This window comes from Ailuropoda melanoleuca, chromosome X (genome assembly GCF_002007445.2).
Source record: "Ailuropoda melanoleuca isolate Jingjing chromosome X, ASM200744v2, whole genome shotgun sequence".
Classification (NCBI taxonomy): domain Eukaryota; kingdom Metazoa; phylum Chordata; class Mammalia; order Carnivora; family Ursidae; genus Ailuropoda; species Ailuropoda melanoleuca.
The window spans coordinates 107,537,966-107,564,457 of NC_048238.1; the positions used below are offsets into that span (position 1 = coordinate 107,537,966).

At 43.8% G+C, this 26,492-nt stretch overlaps 1 protein-coding gene across 8 annotated transcripts in view; it reads left to right on the forward strand.

Annotated features, from left to right (window-relative positions):
• AFF2 (AF4/FMR2 family member 2) overlaps nt 1-26,492 on the forward strand; it is a 444,617-nt gene that overhangs the window by 254,290 nt on the left and 163,835 nt on the right. For 7 of the 8 annotated variants that reach the window (XM_034648984.1, XM_034648986.1, XM_034648985.1 and 4 more), the window contains one exon: nt 18,585-18,629. In XM_034648984.1, the coding sequence (XP_034504875.1) occupies nt 18,585-18,629 (45 nt within the window). Of the gene's footprint in view, nt 1-10,590; nt 10,692-18,584; nt 18,630-26,492 lie in introns of those variants that run through there. The other variant, XM_034648991.1, reaches the window with a different exon arrangement.

Genomic DNA, 26,492 nt, shown 5'->3' on the forward strand with positions numbered 1-26,492 from the left:
TCTAGGGAGAAATGATACCCCTGGAAGGCATTAATTTCTTTATGAATTCAGGAGCCGTGATGGGATATTTCCCACCAGAATTACTGAAGGATATTATTGTCTGTCATCTCTTGAAATGATTATTTGGTTGTAAATTGCTTTAAAGTGTGTCCTAAGAACATGCTGCCTTTACAGAGATGTGGTCAGTCAGCTTTCTAAAATTTGTGCCCATGCCTTATCTCAGCCAATGAAGAATCTAGTCCTGCATTCCTTATCTGGACCCCAGAAATGACTGGCAGCTTGAAGCTGGGAACGGACGGTGGGTTTGAGTTTTCTACCTTCCCAGTGGGATCGTGCGTCCCCTAAGTTGGGAATACTGGTTATCGAAAAGGTGATTGTTTCACCTAAACACTGCAGGAGGCCCTTGGGGATCATAGGGATATCAATAGAGGCTCATATGCAGTATAGACCATGGAGAGCATCAGACCCCTTCATTTCATAGCAGGGAGTCTTTGGCCCAGAGAACAGAGGTGATTCACCAAAGACACACACTTGATGAAAAATGGACCCCATCTAGCAGAATAAATAGTGAGGGATGATTCAGATGATATAGTTTGAAGCCATCAAATGTTGTCTTGACAAAATGAAGACGGTCTCAGAGTCCAACCCTTACTGAGCGCTCTGAATGAAAGTATAACCCACCTTCCTAAAAGGAATCATCACTTGTAGGCTATTATAATATGACTTACTTTCAGTCTTACTGATTTCAGTATGACCGATTTATTTGATCACCAGTCATGATATTATTTTGGGGAGCTCTGTAAAATCTGGGATACATGTTCCTCCAGTTTCTTCATTTCCTGGGTGAGACATCCAGAGAGAAGAATGAAACCTGGGCTCTTCTGACCTCAGCTGCAAGGTTCTCCCATCAGCCACCCCATTGTCACTTGGTAAACCATACATTTAAAAAATCCCCTCTCTCTTTTTGGTAGAAGTAGGCAGGCTGATTATGAGGTGTATTTATTGTCCAACCTGGGGCTCTGGAAACAGGGAGATGGAAATACAAGTCTACTGATGCGTTGAATTGACCAGACAGTGGAACTGGTTGTCAGAGGGTCAGCTTGGCCATGATCAATGTCAAAGGAGCATTTCAAACATGACTGGACCACAAAGTTTTTCATGATAATACGGGAAAGAGTAGGTTTCCTCTGATTAGAGCCAACTAGAATAAACAAATGAGTATTGAACCCATTAGAGGGAATTTGTGAGAAATGCAGGCTTTGAAAAATTTAGCTATGAAATTCCCTCAAGGGGGACCCATTTTGCCATTAGATTCTCAGTTGTGGGCCAATATCTATCTATTCTATATACGCTCACATACATATTTCATAGCTGCAGAGAGAAACACTGAATTTTCAAATTCAGAAATCCACAGCAGGTCAATTCAAGTTTTTCTTTTTTTAAAAAACTTTCACTCCTGAATGACTTGTTTTTATTCAACAGGCTCCACATAATCTTACTTCTGGTTTGATTTAATTTGTTATGTACCAAGAAGAAATGCCACCAAATCCTCTCATGGCCATTTTAATCAGCTTCTCTTTGAGATCCTTTGAAATAGCCCATTAAGCTACACATTATACTTTGTATGGATTAATTTGAAGCGACTGCATTGGCCGTAGGAGTTGTGAATGCAAAGAAATCATCATGATATCTTGTTTATCCTACAGAGCTGGCATATATAATCTCATGCTCATCGGAACAATGGAGAAATTGGGCTTTTTGAACTGCAATGTGTATGTGCACTACATTCTGTTATATTGGTACAACACAGGAGTTTTGCAAAGTGAAAATGATTAACACAACTTTAATAAGGGCTACTACATAACTTACTTTTCAGTAATATATTATTTTCTCATACAGTGGTTAAAAACACGGGTTTAGGGGCGTCTGGGTGGCTCAGTCATTAACCATCTGCCTTCGGCTCAGGGCGTGATCCCAAAGTCCTGGGATCGAGCCCCGTGTCGAGCTCCCTGCTCCGCTGGGAGCCTGCTTCTTCCTCTCCCACTCCCCCTGCTTGGGTTCCCTCTCTTGCTGGCTGTCTCTCTCCCCATCAAATAAATAAATTAAATCTTAAAAAAAAAACCCACGGGTTTGAAGTCATATAGACATGGTTTTCTATCTTGGCTCTATCACATGTTAACTGTGTGATCTTGGGCAAATCACTTAACCTCTCTGAACCTCACTTTCATCATTTACAAAATGGGGATAATAATATATATCCTAGGTTTTGTTGGCATTATAGTTTGCATTTTTGCACCCTACCATTAAGTCAATCTACTGGTGAAGTGTTCAGCTGTGAAAATCATCATGTAAGATGCCCTCGCCAGGATGGTCTGCATATAGCATTCAGTGGGCCTGGGGGGCAGCTGTCAGCAAGTGTCCACTCTTGAGTCTAGACGGACTAGGCCTGGAGGTTGCTCTCAGTCCATAGGTTGGTTGTAGGTTTTGTGTAAATGCCTGTTGTTCACAGAAATGCTTGCGGGGCACTTGCATTGGGCCGGGCTCATCCTTGAGCTTACTTAATCTCCATGACCACACTAGGATGTAGGCATATGAAGGATCGTTTATAGGCATGGGACGTGTACCGATGCATGTTGCTCCAGAAGTTAGCAAATACTGTTATTTTCTGCACTTAAGTCAAAATGTACAAAATGGGTTTATTCATCTAACCTTCTCTTCTCACTATTTCCCATTTCCTGTCTCTTTGCTTTGATTGGTTCAGGTATTCAGACCAAACATGATGCTGTGGAAGCCAAGGCAATGACCATGACCACTATGCCCCTCTAGCCAAAGAATCTAAGCAGGAGCTTTGGCCTATTGCCCAACACACCTGGCTCGAGACATAGCTGGACTCTGACTATCCAATAATCCAGCCTCTGGTGGTGCTGGTGGGGGAGGGCACCAGACACGGCTTTCCCAGATGTCTTTCATCACAGTCTTAACAATCACCATGGCATCACACTATTTAAAACGTAAAATTTTTGAAGAGATACTCCATTTAGATACTGTTTTCAGGGGTAAGGCAGGCACTTCTCTCCCCACCGCCCCACCATTTCCCAACAGAATACAGGGGGCTGTGTAAATAGATCAATTAGATCTTCCAGAAGAAGCTTGAGTAGAGCTGCTTTAGTTGTTTAATGGAACTGAAGTGACTTGAATCGAATCAAATGTAATCATGAGATAATGAGTCCTCCATCACAGGGATTATGTAAGTCAGTGACTGTATAATATCACAAAAACTTGACCTTTTCTGTTTGATGGAATAGCGTTTAGCTCCAGTCCTTCTGTTCACCTGGCTGTGTGACGTTGGGCCAATTCTTTTACCTCTCTGCACTTCATTGGTTCTTAGTTTTAAAATGGGTCACATGTTAGAAGGTTGGAATATATAACCCCTAGGTCCTTTCTCTGACAAGAGTATATTGTCAGATGAACGTGTCCGTTACTAGACAAGCAACTGAGAAGTATTCCATTGAGAATTAAGTTTGCAGGTGACGGATGGCACATGTATCATTAGAGCGTTGTTTCATTTATTACCCACTATTTCTCCTCCCTGCTCTCCGGCAGACTTAGTAGATCACAGTCAGACCTTGAATGCTTTGGACCAAGGGCCTCCACCGTCGCTGGAATGGCCATCACGGACAGTCCTTTTTCAGAGTGCCCATCTTACTCCAAGAGACCAAATTTGTAAAGATAGAAAGGTTGCCCCTGCCAGCGCTATTTGCCTCCTTCCCCATTTCTCGAATGGAACAATAAAAGGTGAGGGGTATGTTTTGTTGAGTGAGCAAGTGTCTTTCTTCACTCCAGCCTCAGCCAGGCACCAGTAAATTCATTTTGCCACATATTCATGACTTCTCAAATCAAGATTGGCCATGACTGTTCGTGGGAAGACAGTTTTCTTGGCATATTTGGACTGCCCATGAACCTGTAGGGATTTCCTTCAGTCGGATATAAAATGGTCGAGATGTGGAAGCCAAAGGAGGAGCAAAGTAGAGTAGCAAGGTACTGAACCTGAAGCCTCAATGCTTAGCAACTTAGGGGGCCTGGCTGGAGGAACAGGTTGGTCTATGGGTGGCGACGGCAGGTACTCTTCAAAGCTTGGACTCAGATTCATGATGATACAGGTGATGTACCTTCAAGATGCTCTTCTTCTTCTCTCAGGTTTTCAATGTGCCATTTCATAGGTCTCTCTTTAGACCATCGGTGGTCTTTTTCCCGTTTCTGTTGACGGTCTAGAATTTGTAAGAACATTTTCTGCCCTGTCACAGAGATAAGTGTCCTCTCATCCCAGAAGGGAACCTTCGTCCAGTCCGTGAACTTGGCTCCTGAATTCCTGTGGCTTTTGTGGGAGCTCTGTGAGTCTATGTTTATAGACCAGCAGCATGAAACGATGCCACCAGGAAGCTGTTCTTAAGAGTTTTGAATTAAGGGGTTAAGATCTTCACCTTACAGATTAGGAGATCTCACTTGGGGTTAGATTATTGTTTACAGAGAGGAGAAACTGAGAATCTTGAAAATGCTAATTGGAAAGCTGATCATTACAAAATAGATGTTTGATGCCGCTAAAAACCTAGTAGCATCCTGATAAGGTGTCACACTTGCCTTTGGAGCAGAGATTGTAAAACAAGGCAGAACACTTAGAAATCAACAAAATGTGTTGTATAGGTACCTACGTGCAAGGCCAGATCATTTCAAGATTGGCGTGACCACAATGAATTTTTATTTCCAGTATACCCTCAGCCCAGGGCCTTTTGGGTGCCCAGCTAAATGCACACTAAGTATTGGTAATTGCATCGTTTAAGTTGGCGTATTGCTTTCGATTTTAAAAGTCCCCCTTCTTTATGATAATCCATTTGGATGAAGAATGCCCTTAAACTGATTCTAAAGATCGTCAAATAACACTTTATAGTGTAATATATATCGGTGAGTTTATTTATCTTGAGTTGGGAGCTTTTATAGATTCTAGCTATATGTCTTCGCCACAAATCTTATTTTTTGTGCTCATGGCATCAGTGAGAATAAATGGAAGTTGTGGAGTCTGTGAAGGCCACTGGAGGGGATTTCCCAATCTCCTAATATATCAGTGTCTCTTCGTGTCTGTTTCTGATGGGGTCCAACAGCAGGTCAACATCCTTAGGTAAAGAAAGTCTTCCTCAGAGTGAGCAGCAGTCATTGAAAGTAAATTAATGAAAGCCAGCGACTGCTGATCTCTTTGACAAGAAAGAATTCTTGCTGCCAACATTTAGAAACCACTAGAAGTGGTCTCCATTGGAAACCAGGTTTCGACTTTCTGCCCTGGGCTGCCAAAAGTATTGCAGTAGAAAATGCGAAAGTAAGTTGAACTTTGAATTATAATTTCAATGACTGTCTAGTGAAATGGATTCGTGCTCTGGCACTGCACCTTTGAAGCTCTGGGTTGATTCGCATAAGATAAAAATCTGTCTGGTCTGACAGTCGAAAAGGTCGCAGGCACACTTGATGTCTGGTGGTCTCAGCACATTCCCAAATCTTGATTAAAAAAGAAGATTTAGGAACTATTGTGGGATTTTTCAAAATAATCTTTTCAAACAGAGCCATTTCTACATGTTTTGGCTTCAAGTTTTTTGACTTAGCCAAGTATAGATTATATTTTCACTCCCATTTAGCAATCACTTCTAACTCAATGAGAAGATCTCACAGGATTGAGGCACTTTGGCTTCGGGGCCAACATATTACTTTTGAAAATGGCATCTAATTGTCGCTGTGGTCTCCCTGTTAATAAAAATCAAACTGTTCACATTTTAAATGCTTCCACTGAAGCTCTAATGCATAGTGTCTGTCTGTTTCCATTTTGAAAGTATTTGCTGGAATGGCTTGACATTTTTACTTCTGTAGATCACGTGGGCTCTACACCTTTGAGATTGATAGCTCTTCATTTTAGATGGGAGACTTCTTTTCTTATATATAATACTTTTTTTTAAATTTTATTTATTTATTTTAAGTAAATATATATACCCAGGGTGGGGCTCGAACTCACAATCCCGAGATCACGAGTCATATGCTCTTCTGGCTGAGCCAGCCAGGCACCCCTAGATTGGAGACTTCTATTAACGAGAGATCAACTGATGAATACAAGTTGAAGTTTTGAAACTAATTTACTTTGGACCACAGACTGATAGACTTGTCTTAACAGATTGGAGTCACTTTCGAGACTGGATTCTAGGCCAGCCCCTTTGTTTTATATCTGGAGAAACTGTGATTGGCCAGAGTGCTGCAGTTGCTACCTGTCCAAATGTGTTCTCATAGTCAAAGTTAAGGTCACATCTCACTTCCTTGCCTGACTACCCCAGATCCGCAGATAGTTCTCCCTTCTGTGACTTCCTGTTATAAGTATTGCCAAAGCTATTCATCTGTCTTTTTTTATTTTTATTTCTTAAAGATTTTATTTCTAAGTAATCTCTACTCCCAACGTGGGGCTTGAACTCACAACCCCGAGATCGAGCATCACAGGCTCCACCAACTGAGCCAGCCAGGTGCCCCACGTCTGTCTTTTTTTAAAAGCAGGATTGCCACAGAGGCTGGGATTTCTAGGATAGTCCTGGTGTGAAATAATCACTTCCATTCTTCCCGTATTAGATATTCTGGAAATTCGCATATTTGGTCACCCAAGCCATGCCACCCAAACCGGCTGTCATACTCACTCAAAGAAAAATCCTCCTGCCCGTGTGCCTGGTTCAAGGATCCGAAAATATGTGCTAATTGGCACTGTCCTTACCATTTTAGGTATGCACATTCAGTACACTCATCTGGAGCAGATGCTCCCTGTGGACAGTTAGTCTTTTATCATTGGCATTTTACTGAATTTCCCATAATGCCCAGTGCAGTGTACTGTGCAGAGTGCGAATGCAATGTCTATTTTCCATTCGGGACAATTTTCTTAACGCGGACAGTTTTTTTCTAAACTCCCAAGTTTGGAAGATCTCCAACACACTGGTTCAGGAGTAAGTCTGGTTATCTCACCGAGTGTATTTTATTTGTATCAGTAATGTGTTGTAATTGTACATGGAATTATAAACACCTGCCAGGTGTCGGTTTGTCCTGCAGACTTTCACAGCTGAGAAGTAACCAATCCCGGGTTTTCGTGCGGATGTGAGAGAAGCGAAGATCATTGGTGCCCTGTGTACGCTGTCCACGTTAATTGGCATAGAGCGCTGGGCTCCATAAACCATGGTCCACCATGCATCACTCCCTCTTTGGTCTTCGGTGTATGATGCAATGGGCTCAAGATGCACCACAGAGTGGGCCCACACTTAATGCCGCAGACCCTTTCTTTATGACTCTGTGTCAAGGGTCTGTGTTTGCAGAGTGATTTTCTGGAAAAGTGCCATGCCCTTCCATGAGCCAAATGTTTCAGAATGTCCCATAAATGCTGGGAAGATGGGGCCTTGGGGCCATCTCTCAAGCTAACTGGAGATATTAAGTAAGGCCCAGGGGAAGTTTAAGAAACAGGAACTTCTTGTATTTGTTCTGTTGATTTTTCTGCCAACAAAAAAGTGTGACCAGTTGTGGTGTTTTCAAATAAAAGCATCAGGAATAAAGTCCTGTTTCCGAGAGTGGTCTCCTGGACAGGCATGCAGGTGCATTTGGGGGAAGGCTGGATGGAGCCGGAGACAGGTCCCAGTGCCAGTTCACCTAACAAAGCAGGAAGGGTAAGGGCCAGGATTGCGAGTCATTATTTACAATCAAACAATGGGGTAATTTTGCCAACTCTCTGTTCTCAAATATGAGACTATCTTCCTGGTAATCAAACTATTACTCTGACACAGTTTACTTATCAGGAGACCAATTTGCAATTGTGACCTGAAAATGGAGGTTGTCTTTCAATTCATTTGAATTGCAAACAGGGTAGACAACCTATAGCTGCTGTGGCATATTTTTTGAAGCAAAATCAGGCCCCTACATTGCCCTCCTATTTACATTTCTTTGAGAAGAAAAAAAATCGCATAAAAGCTATCAAGAAACACATTTCACAGCAGGCAAATTAATTGGTTTTACAGTATTTGAATGGAGGGTTTGTCAAATAAAACATGCCGTGACAGTTAATAGTGTCATTTAGAGCCAGAAAATTATTGGCTTATTTGTTATTGGATAAAAGGAAGGCAAACATTTTGTATTAGAAAGTTTTAATGTGTTTAAAATCCTCATTAGGGATTAATGGACATGCTTGCTTAGCATAGCGCCTCATTAATTTGGGGCTAAACAGTTACTTCTGTGTTTCAATCTCAGTGTTGTTTCTTAACATTTTTTTTTTTACTTCTCTTTAATTAGATCTTGGGTTTGAGTTTGGTCTCTACACCATTGGAGATGTAGAATTAATTAATGAGATTTATAAATCTAATGGAAGTGAGTTATTCTTAGCTATCGTTTCATTTTAGCGAGCAGTGAAACCACATGTAAGTGGGCGCAGATCTAAGAGATTTCAGAAGTATAGAAAAAAATGTGAACTTCCCTGAATATATTTAACAGTGTCACTTGGCATTAATAGATAAAAGTGTTTTAATTAGAGTTATAAATAATAGGGGAGCCGGCAAGGAAGAGCAACTGTAACTTTTTCTGTGGAACCGCAGTGTCATCCGCTGGCAATTAAGACGATCCTAAGTGCAGGGTGTAGAGAGTCAAGGAGGCGCCAAGTTCATTAGGGGTTAGTCTGAAAGTGGAGCCACTTACAGACTTATAAAGCCTGTTCCGCTTACGTGGCTTTAGGGAGAATTTAGCTAGAAGAAAATCCAACTGAAATCTGGGTTTCTCGTTTTGAAGCAGACGTTTAAATCATTAGCTATGTATTTACAAGAAAACTGAAGTGGCTCCTTTAGGGCGAGGGATTGTGAATGTCAAGGAGAGACCTTCATTTTCTACAAGTTTTTTAAGAACTATGAGCCAAAGATAGGTATTTAAAAGGTTCTTTTATAAATGGGGTTACAGCACTTAATTGAAGACCCCATAAGATGCCTGTGGCAATGTCTTCAGAAGCTACCAGAAAAACCTGAGCCCCTCCTTCAGTTTTTTCTGCCCCAACAAGGAAGTCCTTGTATCTTTAGAAACCATAAATGCTTTTGAAGAACTTGTCAATCCTGGGTATATTAGAAAAGATAATTGTACTTTAAAATATTTCATGCTAATGATCACGTGATAAATGTTTGCTTAAATGCGAAATATTTAAATAATGTAAAACAGCTCATCTTTACACCATTTGGAAACTCCTCCCTTCCAGTGTTGTGTAGGAATGATCTCTCTCAGGAGGCTGTGGGTTAATCGAGTTCTCTGCTTCCCTAGAGACAGAGTTGAATTCATTTAGCCCCCAGAAGAGATCCTCAAGCCCTGTGGCCATATTTGGCCCTGGGCTTAATTTCCCCTGGCCTTCTGGGTAATATTATGGGCTTCACCACTGTGGGGTCCCAGAAAATCATTACCCCTGCTCCTGGGCTCTCTGCTTGTTTCAGGCAGAATGAAGCCTCTCACAGATTAGAGCAGTGGGAGAACTGTGAACTGTGGGTAATTAGCTAATCATTGTTGGAAAGGGCAGTACTAATAGTGGGGAGCAGAGTGTCATCTCCTTCTAAATCACCGGAGCTACTTGGCCTCCAGCTCTCTCCTTTCCCCCTGCCTCCTCCTGCCTTTATCTCCATACTCGGGGTAGGCACAGAGTCTCCGGTGTTTCCCGCGTAGCTAGCTAGCTCTTTCTCTTTCTCCCTTCAACATCGCCAGAGAGTTCTGTTAGACTTCCCTAGCAAATCCATGTTCCTGTTCTCCAAGACAACTATTTCCCACCTTTCCTTTCTCTTCGCATTTCCAATAAGCACCCCCCATTCTTAGCTGATGACCTTGCCGCCTACTGTAAGGAGCAGAATAGATACGATCAGACAAGTACGCCACATCTTTCCCTCTTTAATTGCTCCAACCCAACTGCTTATGTATCTAGATACTCTGCCTTCCCTCCTCTTACAATGGAAGCAGCGTCCAGAAGTGTCCATGCACCTATTTCAGGCCGTCCTCTCCAATTGTGTCCCGATGCGCTCTCTCCTTCTCAAGGACTTTGCTTTTATAACCATCCACTCTCTCTTTTGCAACACTTCCCCCCCCACCCATTGGTATATAAAATGCCTTAATATCATCCCTCTTAAAAAAACAAAGAAAAAACCTTGACCTGGCCCGCATCACATCACAACTTCCTCTCCCCCGATTTGTCTGCTTCCTTTCACAGGGGAAATTGATTATTCACTCTCTCCTCCCATCCTTCCACTCCCTCCTCCACACATTCCAGTCAGCTTCGAGCACACAGCGTGCCACTGAAGCAGCTCTGACCAAGGTTGCCCATGACCTAGACCTTGCCAAACTCAACCGCCAAGTCTGCATCCTTTTCTTACTTAATGGACACTTTCTCTTTGAAGCGCTTTCTTTTCTACACTTCTGGAACGCTGTGCTACTTGATTTTCCTCCTGCCCCCCCCCAGCCCCTCCTAAGAATTCATGTTGGGCTTTGGAATACGTGGCACGTGATAGATCACATGCTATGCTGTAGGGAATGTGGACTCCTAGCAAGAGAGACTGCGAATGGTCTTTTGTAAATGGTCTTCAGGTTCATGTTAGGACGACTAAGGTGGGAGACCAGTTTCACAGGTAAGGCGCACAGGATGTGTGCTGTGTGTTCTATGTGACTTGTTACGTAAGGGCTGCCTTCTTAATTATGTTGGTACTGGTTGGTCTAAACATTAGTTTGCCTCTCCCATGCATTTAAAAAGCATCAGCAGGGAAAGAGAAAATGTATTTGGGATTTGATAGTTGGCATCCATGCCCCATGGACAAAATAGTCCATGCATAGGATATAGAGAATAGAATGTCAAGAAGTCTACTGCTCTGTAGAATAAAATATATGTAACGTAACAGAATAAAATAGAAGGTGAATAAAATTACAAAATCCAAAAGATACCCAAGAGATCATCTCACCTGGTAACTGGTCCAAGACAAAAGTTATTCTGTGGTGAAATGGGAACTGTAAGAACAATGGTATGTGTGAGTGTGTTTGATGTTGGTATGAGTTTGCTGTCTTGTATTTTGAAGAACCTGTCATGTATTTGGAGATTGTACCCCTCCTACCTTTTAGATATTGTTTTCCTTGTGGCCTTTCGTGGCTAACGAAAAAGTTGGTTATCTTATGTAGATCTCTGATTTTTTTTTTGTAATGTTATGTGAGGTACAAAACATTAGGAACTTGCCATATAGTCCCCTGCCTTTGTCGTAGAGGCTGGAGAGCGATGAAGTGAATTGTCCCAAACCACACAGCTAATTAGTGGTGGAACTTGGACACGAAACTGTTTCTTGTCAGTATGTTTTTCTTTTGCTACTTTATAAGATCATAGTTAGCAGAAAGTGAGATGGCTGCCTTGCAGGGATTTAGCTGCTGTAGACGATGAGAATTTGCTGTGATCGTGGAGCGGTTAGGAGTATATGGACACTCTAAAAACTCTAACATTTATTTTTTAAATGACCAAGTTCAAAAGTGAACTTGCTTCTCGGCAAGTCTTCTGGATGTGTGTAGATCATGCGTGTTGGCCTTGTTAACAGCAGCTATTGACAGAGTTCAGAGGTTGCCTGACGTCACTCCAGTTTGTCCATCTGTAGTCTTACAGTTTCCTCTTTTACTAGAAGAAGTTACAGGCCTGCCCACAATTCAGCCATTAATGTGAATGGCAGTGCAGCAGTAGGAATTTAATGGGGTCAGGATTTTAATTTTAAATGGTTCTTGGTTACAGTGCCCTAGCACCCCAGACAGGATAGAAATGGGTATCCTGCAGGCCCTGAGGGGTCCGATGCATGCCTAGAAATCTCCAAAGGGAAGGACCGTGGCTAGAAGGCCTGTGGGTTATAGGACAGGCACCAAGAGCCGGCGGAAGGCTAAGAGCACAGGCAGGAAGGGGCAAGCGAGGTAGGCCAGAGACTGGGAGGCTGGCAAAGAAAAGTAGGATACACCTTAAGTGTGAGCAGCACGATTAAGGAATCTAGGCGTCCAGCCTTGAGAATGTGTAAGCATGAGTGTGGCCCTGGGGCACCTGGGCGGCAGACACAGTGGCAGCAGCCAGCAAGACCTCACTGCCCAGCCCAGGTGACCAGAGGAATGAGGGGTGGGCGGCCAGGCACTTCCAGATAGGCTCTTGGTTTTTGAGGGCAATCTTTCTGGATGTGTACCTTATTTTTCTTTCAGACTATAACCCTGCTCCCCATTTATAGCTCACTCTTCTATAGAAACTAGTTATGACACCAAATAAATGAACAGTGAACTAATGGCTATTCAGAGCCCACTGAATTAAGTACTCTCCACTTGAAATTCCATCTGCCATTAGGTCCTCTCAGCTGATGATGGGCCTTTCTGCATATGCATCCCGCCCTTGCCCATGCCTAATGTAATCAGGGACGAGATGTCCTCATAATGAGGCACATTGCCCGCCCCTCCCCCCCACCCCCCACTCCCCCTTGTCTCTCTGTTGTCTTACCCCCTCAAGTTCCCTCTCTAGCCTCCTTTGTCATCTTTAGGGAGAGCCACCAGATGGAGCAGCAGCCCGAGACTCCTTATAACGTTGGGCCCCTCAATAGGCTTTTATAATTAGTGACCTGCATGGGATGTCTTAGGGGCCAGTTTACAGGGGCACCGAGCTGTCTCCTTAGTGGTCCCAAGTGTCAAGGTGCCGACGCCTTGCCACGCACCTTCGAGGCAACTTGGGAGAGAAGTCGGGGAGGGGGCCTATGATGTACATCTCTACCACGTAACTGTTCTAGGAGTGTATTTTGTATTCCTCTCCTATAGATAGGGAAACAGAGACACAGAGAAGTTCAAGGATCTTGCCCCAGTTCACAAAGCAAATTAAGTATCAAAGCTGGGATTAAAATCCAAGTCGGTCCAGCTTCAAAGAGCATATTCTTTTCCCTACCCCTTGATGCCCCCAGAAAATATAGTAAATTATCTCATTTCTTTGCTCAAATAAATAAAATGTAATTGCACTCGCTGCCTCTTTAGTTTTGATGCCATGGAAGATTCTAGACAAAGGGTCATTTTTTGTACTTGGCCCGAAATGGCAAGTACGTTAAATTCCTTTGATCTTCATGCTCTACTTTTTGTTTCTTCTTTTCTTAGAGGTAACAGTGACTCTAGCTTATTTTACATGGGGTATCTGGACCGTGTGACTCTCTTTAAAATGGGCCGGAAGCAGTATTTGAAAGTAAACGCCAAGTCTTTGGACACCCAGGCCTTTAGCTGTATTAAAAAGAAACTGGAAGATGAGCTGGTTGGCTGTACCACGTAACCGTTGTGAAATCTTTTTTGTTTTGATTAAAGTTCTATTACCTGAGGACTTCTGTCGGCAGCTTATGTAATATTAACTGTTCCTGTTTAATAATGGCCTCATGAATACCAACTAGAATAGGGACAGGTTAAGGTGAGGTGGGAAACAAGGGACTGGGTTTGTAGTTTTCCAAATTAGAGACCCAGGACTCCCTAGATGGGGTGGGGAGATAAAGGGATCCCCAGGCACATGCAAATCAGAACTTCAGAGGCTGCTGCCCCTTGTTTTTACAAATGACCAGCCATGGGGATTAAAAATTTTAAAAAGCCGGCAAACTCATTTGGTAGTACAATATTATAACCTGACGTTTCATTCTATTAGTAATGCCGTGTCGGGGGGAGCTCTGTGCCCAATAAATCAATCATGGGGATAAGTGTGGCAATTTGTTAATGAAAATACAAACGGAATTAGTTCAGAAGCTGCCGTGGCTGTCAGTCATGCATGTTGTTTGACTGGGCCAGTAGCATGGTATTTGGTGTTAGCGGCGTGTCACTCTGTGTCACTCGCATTTGTTAGGGAAATGCGAGCATTCGCCGGCAATTAGGCTTGTGATTTTTGAGTTTTGCTTCGCAAAGTCTTTGTCAAGGTGGAATATGCCTGGAATCGTGGGCTTTGATTGCCAGATATTGTGGGACAACCTCAGGGTGCTTTCAGGGAAAAAAAAAAATGACCCTTCTTTTCTCGCAGTCCCTTAATAATAATGTACTGACAGGCATGTACTGAGCTGCCCCCCCCCCCGGTTAACCATGTGATGATCATTATTCTTTTAATGTTTTACATTAATCTCCATGTTTTCTATTAGGCTAGCTGCTGCTTATGTCTCTCAATGCCACAATCAGGGTATTTTTGGTATCTTGTATTACCCTAATCGCCAAGAAGTATGCTCCAAACTGATTAATTCTAGAATGATTAAAACATCCTATGCAATTCATTTATTGTTGCTGCAGTTAATTGAATATTTGATGATTTAAAGGTACCCTAGTTATTTCCTAAGATATGTATTTATCACCAGGCAGATGATCTGTGCGTGGTCTCTCTGTGGCTACATGGGGTGGCAGCCGGCGCTGTCACGTGCAGAGAGGGTAGGCACTTGTGAGGGCTCTCAGTCAACTCCCCACCTGCCCGCCGTGTGTGTGCCTGCCTTGCCTGGCCCTCAGAGGACCGCATCCGTGCCCAGCCGGAGAGGGTCGTCCGGGGCCAGGCGGGAGAGCACAGGCTCCCCTGCGCAGCGTGCAGCCTTCTCTCTGCTCCAGGAGGAGGGGGCGGAGAGGGGGATGCAAAGGACGCTGCTGCTCTGAGTGGCTAACTTGCGCTTTGTGGACTATCTGAATGCTCGAGAGTGGATTGAAAGAGAGGAGAAGGTGGCTCGGGAATTAAGCAGCAGCTTGGCAACTCGGCGGGCAGCAGTTCTAATCCCAGTGTCACCACTAGTTCTCTTAGTCTCCTTTACCACCTGTCCGAGTGACTGCAGAAGTACTGCGAGAGGGGCGTGTGTGTGTGTGTGGGTGTGTGTGTGAGAGAGAGAGAGAGAGTGGGGGGGGAGTGCCACTGGGCAAAATTCTGGGGCTGAGCCCCCGCCTCAGTGCAGCTGTCTGCAGTGTGCAGAGTGACCCCCGGTGTGCCGCTCCGTGGGGGGCTCAGAGACTGAAGTGGCCTCAGGTGGCTCCACCACTTCTCGGCCATGTCAGATCCCTGGCCTCTCACTCCCATGTGGAGTGAGGACTACAGTGGGGACCTCGGCGGCTGGGAGCTTCTGTCGGACATGGCTCTGTCCGAGAACCCGGTAGGTACCCTCTCCCCGCCAGCTAATCAGACCTCCTGTTCCTTATTGTCTGTTTCCCGTGTAAATGTTTGTCTTCCCAATTTGCGTGGAGTCTTGAAGCCAGAAATTATGTTGTCTTCAGTGTCTTCAAACCGTCCCCCTTGGCACCATCCTGAGCACAGTGTGAGCTCAATCAGGATTTGTTGTCTAAAGAAATAAATGGGAGAACTGATGAATAGGCGGTCGGGCGGTGAATACGATCCTATTACCCTTGTCACGACTACCTTACAATGTATGTCCCAGTGGGTCTCTAATTGTTTGTTTTGCCGTCCCATCTAGACATTTAACTCCGAGAGAAAGAGGCCAAGTCTCGTAGCTGTTTGTATCACCAACCCCCCCACGCCTAACACTATTCTAGGCGCAGAGGAAATGCTCCGCTGCTTAATTCAAAAGCACTCGCAGGGGGGAGAAACATTTGCCGCTCAAATGTAGTTGTGTTGTGGTGGAAACAGCTGTGGGGCAAGGCTAGACGAGTTTGCAGGACCAGTGACTCCATGCCAAGGCTGGATTCTGGGATTTTCTTAAAAAGAAAAACAATCTGAACACTCAGCGTGGACGCATACTTACTTGTCTGCCCTTGTCTGCAGTCCTTCCCCATCCTGAGTGCTAGCGACCCCAAGAAGTCATTATTAGATTTGCTGCAAAGCCCCAGAGTCGACAGCTCTTTCTATTTTGACAGCAGTTCCCCCATAAGGAAAATGGATATTTATAATACCAGGTGTAAGGATGATATTTGCAGTTGGCGAGAGTGAGTCAGGTCTTTCCTGGAAAAGACAAGAAGCCTCGACTTAGTAATAAAAGCAGTGAGGAGAACAACAGGACAAGGGGTAATAACCTGGCTCATTGTGTGGGGCTTTGCAGGGTACAAAGCACATTCACATTACTTATTTCATTTGCTGCTCACAGAAACCCTGTGAGATTTGAAAGGAGCGGGTATTATTATGATGGCGATTTTATTTTATTCTATGCTATTTTACAGTTGGGAAAACTGGAACTCACAGGGGTAAAGTTACCAAGTCCTGATCCCGAGTGGTAGGGCTGGAACTCCCACCCAGCTCCGTATAGACCCAGGGGCAAGTGTTCTTGCCATGTCTGCATATTGCTAATATGTTTTTCTCTGTGGTTGAAAAATTAACATTGTTTTTCTGTGGGAACAAAAAGAGCAAAGACCTTTTTCTGGGAGCGGGGCATACATTTTTAGCCCAGGCAGCCCACACGGATAGAATGCAACAATGATATTGAAGATTTAATTCTGCTATAATCATTTTGACCTTTGGCAAAGGTTATTTGTTGGAAGTTCAAGGATTGTCTTGGAAAATACAGTTGCTGGAGCATTGAGCAATGGAATGAGATTGTATCTACTGTTAAAACTAATCCGTTGAGTTCTAATCCTGTGCTATGTGAGACCAGCATCTTCCAGTGTGTGTTCTGCAAACACTCATTCTGTGTAGAATGGTGGTAATTGTGGTTTGGGAAACAAAAATCAGAAAACCTAAAAAGCCAAGAATTCAGTGGTCCAGAAAGTTGGGAATGTGTTGCGTTAAACGGTTAGATAGGTGTCTCCGAGCCTTTAATGCACATCGTGGATTTCCGTGCGGGGGGTGGATCGCAGTATTTCCCGCGCTTATCTGGACATGGAATCTTTCAGTTTGCACAACTAGTGCCTGTGGGATGGTCTTAGGTAGCACTTACCACAGTTTCAGTCCTACGTTAACTATGTGATTCCTCGTATCTACCTTCGTCTTGAGTCTACAAACTCCAAGAGTAAGGAAGCTGTGTCTCCTTTTGCTTTTCATTGTATCTGTGCCTAGCAGAAGGCTGGAGGCACGGTCACTGGCCCTCACAAAATTTGTTGAATGAATGAATGCTCTGTGCTGGGCCAAACCTTACCCCGTAGTTCCCTATTGGGAACCCGCATTTAAGGTCCTCTGGGAAGTTGTGCCTGGACCGCTTTTTCAGCCTTTCCTTCTACTGTTCTTTCTACCCGGTACTAGAATATTATTGTGCTGGGAAGGGTGACTGTATAATTTATCATTCAAACTGGGACATTTGTGATGGGGAGAGGAGACACTGTCAATAATTACTCTAGGATAACAGGTGTGAACTGGGACCATACCGGATAATGGACGGCTCCTCCATTATGGGAGACTCTTTCTTAGCTCACCTGCCCCACTAGGGATTTTAGGCTCCCAAAGCAGGGCCCTTTACATGAAGAAGTTACTGAAGAAATACAGGTTGAAATTAGTGCCTGTACAGCAGTGACTTTAATGCTGAATTAAGATTTGCTGACGGTGGTAGTGTGTGTCTTTGCAGGTTGGAGCCATATTCTGTTTCCCATTTCCCCAGATGGAGTTATGCTCATCCTTCAGTCTATCGGAGTAACTAGAGGCTTATCCCCTAATCGCCCCCGCGAGAGGTCTGGAATGTATAGTCTCTGTGGCCATGCTGTCTTTACAGGACTGACCTTTCACCTTCCGAGGCAGTGAATTAAAGAGACCAAATGTTCTTCTTGCCAGAGCTGGTGGGAAGCGGATGTGACAAATTGCAGTCCTGGAGAGGGGGAAGGTGTGAAGGAGAGAGGGATGTTTGGGGGATGCCTGTAACTCACACAGGTGACGTCACACCCAGCAGACTTCTCTCCTTTGGTGTTCGGCTTCTGGCTTTCACTGATTGTAGAGCCCCTGGAGGATAGAGCCATGTGCCGGACCTGCAGTGAGTCCTTGGGACATTTCTGCAAGTTGCTTGAATTTTGATTGATTAGGAAGATGTCATGCTGGGAAAGAAGGCTCACGGGATTCACTTTATATGTTTGTGAGATTCTCTGTGCGTACCAAGGCCTGCCTGCCGTTTACACAGGACTTTGAGCCTTGGTGCTTTGGAGAAGAGTTGCAGGCATCTGGTTAGACTCCTAAATTTAGAAAGAACTTAATTCAATCATAGGTGTCCTATAGGCCTCATCTTTTAAAAATCTGTGATTATGAACAATATATTAAACTCTGGCAGAAGGTTAAATGGGCCTTAAAGATGAGGAAGTCAAGCTCCTTCTTTGGATAGATGAGCAAAGTAAAGCCTGGGTGATGGGGGGGGACAGCCCAGCCTCCCACAGAAAATCAGTGACAGATTGTGTCACTCTCTTTCTACACCTTGCACTGTGGTCTTCCTGCTTCATGAAAGCAAAATAAAATTGGCCACTAGCAGATACTTTCAGTTTTGTACTTAACAGGGGAAAAGCTCACATTGATAGCTGTATTTCCTTTCTTTACAATTTTTTCCTACCGTGTAATGTATTATACAACGAGCTTCTCTGAGAATAGCTAAATGGTGCTTAATTTTTGTTTGTTTATTTTATTTTAGGTAAGCCTTCCCAGTGATCCAAGCTGTGTTGAAGAAATCTTGCGGGTGAGTTTAAACCTTTATTTCTGTGCCTTTTAATAACGAAGTAATCTATCTGCTTAAGCTGTTTCAAGTAATTACTGCGCTGTTTCTGGGAGTATCCTGATGGGGAATCCTGGCATTCCACTTCAAGACCCTTCTGCTTACACCTCCTGGCTCGTTTCTCACCTGTCCTCTCCCCATCCCTGGCCAAACTAATCTTGTCTCCCCAAGCTTCTGTTTCATTCTTGTGCCTTTTTGGGTCTTTCTTTTGAGACTCCCCACCTTCTTCAGGAAACTCTCCCTCTTCAAGCAGCCTACCCTAAATCTTGGGCTTTCTGCTCTCTGGGATCTCGAGTCTCAACTTCACTGCCGCCTCCCACACCAGCGTGGGTGGAACAGGGTTGTGGGGGCTGCGGCCCATGATGAGGAGGCAAGATGTGGGAGGGTGGAGGGCGGTGAGGCGAGGAGACCTGAGAGTGAAGGCAAGCTATAGCACCTGTTCCTAATGGGAGGGAGTGTGTGCATAAGAATGGCAGGGAGGCAGCACAAAGTTGCATCTCCCAGAGTAGACGCTTAAACCAAACACAACACCAAAGCCCAGCCAGGAAAATGGGTCTCCTGTTTCTGGCTGCTGGCATCATAAGGCAAGGCGACACAGTACGTGAAGAACGGGAGTCGTGGCACCGAGTCCCAGGACCAGCTCTACTGTTTGTCGCTCTGTGATTTGGACAGAGAACTCCATCTTTCTGAATCTCTATTCCTTGTCTGTGAAACAGGATAATACCTGTCCTGATTCCCTTCGAAGCTGCCAAGGAGTCCAGATGCTCATTATTATGATAAATGATGATCAATGTGGCCATGAGAAAGGCACGCAGGCTTGCTGCCCAGGGCCGAGGACAAGCAGTGTGCCACTGAGAAGTCGCACCCCTCCTTGCACTTACCAAAGTGAGGAGCTCACCCCCACTGCCGCCTGAGACTCCCCGTGGTGCCTGCCTTCGGGGCAGCCCAGGGTTCCAAGGGAAACTGTGACAGTGCAGCCCAAGGAATAATAAAGAGGAGAGAGCTATTTATTGTCTGGTTGCCCTGACCACTGATTTCACCTGTTTCCAGCCCAGGAACGTTGTTGCTGCCTGTTAAAGAGACAAGTCATATTACTCTGATCAGAGACGAGACCATCTGAATTGGGAGTATACTGGCTACTTTAAAAAAAAAAGATTTATTTATTTTAGAGAGAGAGAATATGGGGGGGGGAGGCGCAGAGGGAGAGGGAGAATCTCAAGCAAACTCGCGCTGAGCACGGAGCCTGACACGGGGCTCGATCTCACAACCCTGAGATCATGACCTGAGCTGAAACCAAGAGTCAGACGCCCAGCCGACTCAGCCATCCAGGCACCCCTATACTGGCTACTTCTGTGAGAGCTCAGGAACCCCTCTGTCATCTCCCCTGGGGTCCAGGGGTTGGGGTGGAGGGTGGGCGGTTGTTGAGAAATCCACCAGCGTGCTGCACCTGGGGACCACAGCCGCCTGCTCCTTCCATTGGGCGGAGATGGTCAGATCAACCAGAGACACCAAATCCTTGCTAGTGTGTTGGCTGCCTTCCTTAAAGGACGGGAACATGGCAAGAAACCTCTTGCTCTCTTCCAAATGAAGTCAGCAGTCTTTTCTTAATTCCCAAAGGAATGTGGGACCCATTTCAAAATCAGCACCTAATTGGTCACAATTGGAATCTCTTCTTAAGAGCGGCCTGACCCTGGGGCCTGTGGGGCTCCCACACTGCCCGAGCGAGGGGATCTGGGTGAGCACTTGGCAGAGGCTGGGGGCCCCGGTCCGCTGGAGGAGCCACTTAGGGGAACAACAGAATGTCACTTAAACATGGAAAGAAAAGAAGCAGGTTGCCTTAATAAGCTCGTAAAAGATAGCACCCTTTGAGGAAGTAACAAAAGTCCTTCTGTTCTTGAAAGAGAATCGAGGGAAACGTCTTTTTTTTCCTTTTTTTTTTTTGAAGGGCTATAGATTGTATAGAATTCTGGGTTTTTTTCAACAGCACCATTAATGAGTGGGCTTTGCTTTATTGAGGAATGACATGTTTCATTTCCCATGCTTAGAATAAAAGTAAGCATCCTGAAGTTTATGTCCTAAATTTTATGAGTAATTCTTAAATTTGTATAGCCCACATTGTGTGGCACAACAGGTTCACGGTCGTGTTTGTTCAAGGGCAGCCTTCTGTGTGGCCATGCTCCCATCCGCCTCCTCCGGGAGTCGGGGGACGTTTTCCCTTCCTCTTTCTCTCCACCTCTCTCTGACACCGGGAGCGCTTTTCAGACAAGCCAAGAGCGAGGGTGTAGCTGTGCGGAGGAAGGGGCTCTAGCCCAGGGGTAGGAAGTGCTGGGTCCGTCACTCTCTAGCTGTGTGGCTTCTCGATCTCTTCATGTAGCAAACAAGGGGTGATAACTCACCGTCCCGCCCCACTACCCACCTGCAGGGATCTTTAAAGCGTGCACACGGTTTGCGTGGCAAACATGGAGGTCGCCGTCTGTTTGCTCTCTCAACTTCCCCACCTCACTGATTCCCCGCCCCCTTTTTGCCCTCCACAGCCCAGCAGGCTAAGCGTGCAAACCCACTTCATCTCACTTTGGGACAGACTTCTTTTATTAACAAACTACAACACAACTGGCCTCTCCCTTCTCTCAGCCCCTCAGTCCCCAGGCAGTGGAAATACTTCTCTCTAATGCATTTTATTTTAGCCTCCTTTTCCAAAATGCTGTTCCAATTCAAACCAGTTGGCTTTCTTTGAAAGCACCTCTCACCATTTCTGTGATCGTGGCCTCAGCTCTCCTTCAGACTTCCCTTTCTTTGTGTTCCTGCGTCTCACACTGTCGTGTGGCCCACCTCCTCTGGTCTTCCAGGGTTGACCTGACCTGATAGGGTGACCTTATTTTTCCACGGCACATGACTGCCTTTGAAAGCACTTGAACGCCTTTATCTTATTTTGATAATAGGAAACGTGGTGTAGTCCCTAATTATTTCAGGAAACTGAGGCCTGGAGAGGTTATAAATGACCTGCAGCGAGGGGGAAGCTAGTATACGGCAGAAGCAGAAATGGAACCAGGTCTCTGTTTTGCCCTACACCAAACTGTCCACCGCCCTGTCACAAACCTATAGGGAGAATCTCTGGATTTCAAAATAAAAAATTGCCTCAGATGCTGGCTGACTTAGTTCTGGCCGCTTCGAGCAGGTGTCAGGAATTAATTCTTTCTTCCTACCACTCTTAATATGTCCAAATCTCCCCTCAAATGAGAAAATAATAACAATGACACGTTGCTGCCACTCATAAAAAATCGCAGCAATGTGCCACTTGCGCACACGTCACATACCTCTTTCAACGACCCTAAAACTCTGCAAAACAGCCACCACGCTAGCCATTCGAATCCACTCTGACTTCCCCAGCTCCGGTCTCCTTTATGATGAACAGTGTGATGGCATAAGCCCCCAATTCCTCTCAGCTGCCGTTACTTCCCTGAATCGTACAAATCCAATTACGCCAAAATAATTTCAAGTAGTTTTTCAAACAGGCCAGAAACCACCAGGCTACAGCACCTCTCCTCCAATGGCCACAAAATAAGCTGTGTAGATCCACTCGTCTTCGCTACTTGTCAAGTACGTTGTTGCCTATTCTACATTTGACAAATCAAAAACAGAAAGGCAAGAGTGGGCCCGGCCTGCGGACCTGCTTCCGTTGGCACGCCATTTTCTCTTTCGACTCAAGCTACCCTCGAGTCCCAACAGAAATGAAAGCTAACGATGACTCTGGTGGCCTGCTGCAGTTACAATTCATCCATCAGAGGAGGGACTCCGAAGCTGCTCCTATGTGATCATATGGGCCGCAGCTTCTCTCCTGAGCTCTACGGGGCTTGGTGGGTCCTAGACTCATCACTTCTGGAAGAGTTAAGCCAAGGACAGCTGCGTGCACTAAATGCCACTAGCCGAGAAGGGATGCTCAGTAATTATTTGCTTTGCAGTGGTATGATTTATTTGTTCCTTGGAAGATTTACTTACAAATATCAACAAACTATCAATTAAGTCCTTTCTCAAGTCGAAAATGTAGATAGAGTGCTTCTTTTAGCCTTGACGCCGAACAGATTGTGTTTCCTAGCAAAGTAACTTCAGTAGTTGATAATTTCATAGTCTAACATCTGTAAGGGTAATTCACTGTTTATGGGGAATGCTGAATTTGCTAGCTAAGATTTAGGGAACTCGATTTGACAAACTGTATCATCTTACGGATCTCTCCCCACCATATGGATCAGGTTGGTAAACACCGACATGGGTACCTCTTTCGCATTACGGCATGATCTGTGTTTACAGCATTCTAAATTATGGCAATTCCACGTATTAGGTCTGCATTTAAGTGTACAGTTTTAGCATGGAAAGATCTTACCAAATAATTACAGAATGACCATGCACGGTATTTGCTATTTTTTTTTTACTTTTAAAAGGGGAAACAAATGAAGAAGCCCTTCTTAAGAACGAGAAAGAAATGGATCAGGGAACAAAATTGGTCAATTATGTCTGAAAGGAAATTTGATTATATTATCATAACTATGCACCATAATCAAGCACCTTTCAGTAGAATTTCTTTGATAAATTTAACCAATAATTAGGCAATTGATTTTATATCCTGTCAAATTAATGTATAAATAATGTTCAAATTGGAATCATGCAAACGATTTTCTGTATAGCAGTATTAAATACTAGTCCTTCCAGAATGTTTCAAAGAGATCTATCCTATTCTGATGTGGACTTTTAAAATCATAGTTTCTTGAAATAGTAATGTAGTGTTCCATCCAAAAAAGACAATTGCTAAATATAATTTAGACTATAATTAATGTTAACATTGATGAAGTCAAATAAATGAACTAACTACTGATTGTACCCTCTGCTATTCTGATGACTAGCTCTTACCTAATGACATTGGGAAATATGTAAATTTGTCAGCAGGTGAAAATGCCCTTGACTGGGTAAATTATGTGGAGTATTACCTTTTCTGAAGCTAATTCAAAGCACTAATGGACTTAATACGTAGTATGCGTATGTGAGGTGAGCTATTCATGGGAGCAAATTAGCCCATAAGAGATATTAGCCGTTATTTGCCTCCCAGTAATCATTTTCTCTTTTCTCAAACACAAACCAACCCAGAAGAAAGATGCTAAATTTAATTATAACAACTATTAATGTGAACAATGTAGGTAAGCCATCCAGTGTGCTTCCAAATGCACTTAGAGCCTGTCAAGCAGTTTAAATATTTTCATGTGGAATCTAGGGGTTTGCAGCTAGTGTATGATGTGAATTTTAAATGATTATACAGACGTCATTGGGAAAATGAGTAATGTGAGTAACGAGGTGACTGGCCCAGTGATTCATGGGAACCTGTCAAACGTGGGACATGTCAGGGAAGAGATGATGTCAAATACCAATAACTTAGCAACTCAGCATTTAGCTGTCCAGGGAGTGAGCAAGAGTAGCCCCTTTAAAATCACCAAGTCGGTATATGAGTCCCTATATTTCGTAGGTGTGCTATAAAAATAAGTCTGTTTTCTGACAACCTGTTTCTTTCTGTGAATATGGTGATTTATTATTTTCTAGTGAATTGAATGAAAGCAGGTGAGAATTTAAGCCACGTGTAGAATTTACACCTGCTTTCTGTATCTTGGGTGTACAGAGAGGGTAATGAAACAGTGTATTGGTTTGCCAAAAAGCAGTCTAGGCTTATCTGAAAGAAGTAATAGCTTCCAACTGTTGTTTGAGAACCAGCCTCATTGTCCCAGCTGTGCTAGTGGGATCAGGTTGGCAAAAAAAGAGGTAATGCCAGGATGTTGGCTGTTGCACTTGTATCTGGGTAGAGGTAAAACCAGAGTCTCTGGAAAATACATAGAGAGCATAGCTTCTCAGAGTCAATTTGGTAGGCATCTTCCAGTTTCGAAATGAAAGAATAGAGCCAGGCTCATGCCTTCTCTTGTTAATCCCCAAAAGCATTATGGAGGATGAGAAAAAGAAATGTGAACTCCGTAACTGATCTAACCAGAAGATGTATGTAAGCCTAAGTCACAATTTATTCTGTGAAGGTCAGACAGGGAAGAATCCAAAGAGTGGTTCCCATGCTCATGGATCTAGAGCATAGCTGATAAAGCACTGCTTTTAGGATAAGCAGCACAGGGACGCCCGGGTGGCTCAGTCGTTCAAGCGTTCGACACTTGATCTCAGCTCAGGTCAGGATCTCAGGGTCCTGGGATCTAACCCCGCATCAAGTTCCCTGCTCAGTGGGGAGTCTGCTTGTGTCCCTCTCCCTCTGCCTGCAGGTCCCCCTGCTTGTGCTCTCTCTCCCTAAAATAAATAAATAAATCTTTAAAAAAAAAAAGGATAAGTGGCACACCATGAAAAGCAAAACCAATATGGGAATAATGGGATTAGGTGTGAAGATTTGTAATGGAAGCTTCTGTGGACCAAGTCTGAAACATACAGATCTTGAGAAGTGGGAAAGGCAGGATTGAATGAGAAGTGATGTAACTAATCCACATTTGTGGAAAGCACTTGGTTGCTGAGATAAGGTGGAAGATTGACATGCTGCTTTATGAGCAGCCTGTAGGCCTGATGTCTCTTGATAAGACAGAAATAGAGGCCAAAGCACTTGATCGCACACACTGGTGTTGAGAAGAGAACCCCTGCTAGTCTGGGATGGAGCCACGGCTCCCGCTGCCACAGAAACATCCCGCAAACAATTCTTGTCCAGGAAGAACACTTGTCACTAGAAAAATCATTAATAATAATAATAATAATAATAAAAGGAACCACTGTAAGAGCTGTGCAAAAATACAAAAACAAAAACAAAAAAGAAGAAAAGAAAAAAAAGGAATTAAAAAAATGTTGCTAGGAACAAATCAAAGCTATGACCACCACAGTGGCAGGAATTATTTAAAAATGAAGCAATTTTATCTAAAAAAAAAAACAAAAAAACCCAAAAAAAACTAGAGCCAAAGCAGTGATACAAGAGTCTAAAGATGCTGTTTTAAAAGTAGATAAGTCAGGAGCTGCAGAATAATGAATTACAGACAGAAACTCATAGAATTAGCACTTTTAAGATCTGTTCTTTGTTTTTCCAAGATAAAACAGTAACAGCAATCGATCATTTGTTAACCTCACCAAGGGGGGGGGAGCACAAATACATAAAACAAGGAATAATAAAGAGTAATAACTTTTCAGATACAGAGGAAATCAAAATAATTGTTAGTGGTAATTCACTCGCCTCAGAACAAATAAATATAAGCATCTAGATGAGATGTACAATTTTTCTAGTGAAATATAATTGACTCAGACTGTCTCCAGAAGAGAGAAAATCTAAACAGACTTATCACCATCAATGAAATGAAGAGGAGTCCCACTCATTCATGAAATCATCAGTCCCAGGCAGGGTTTCATAGGGAAATTAAACCAAACCATGGAGGAGTAATACAGCCCAATGGTTTCAGAACATAGAACCAGATGAAAATATTGCAAAGTATTTTTTTAGAAGAGCCAAATTAGCACATAATATTGATGCCAAAATCTGACAAAAACAGAATACAAAACAGAAAATTACAGAGTAACATCACTTGTGAATATTGATGAAAATTTCCTCAGTGAACTGCTAATAGAATCAGACAGAACTTTAAAGGATATGCACCATGACCAAGTGGGCTTTATTCCAGGAAAGTAAAGCTGGTTTAGTATTAAGAAATCCGTGAATATAATGCCTTTTATGGATAGGATAAGAAAGAAAAAAACTACATGATTGTCTTCATCGATGCTAAATGATACTTGACAAAACTCAACACTTACTCTAGATAAAGTAGA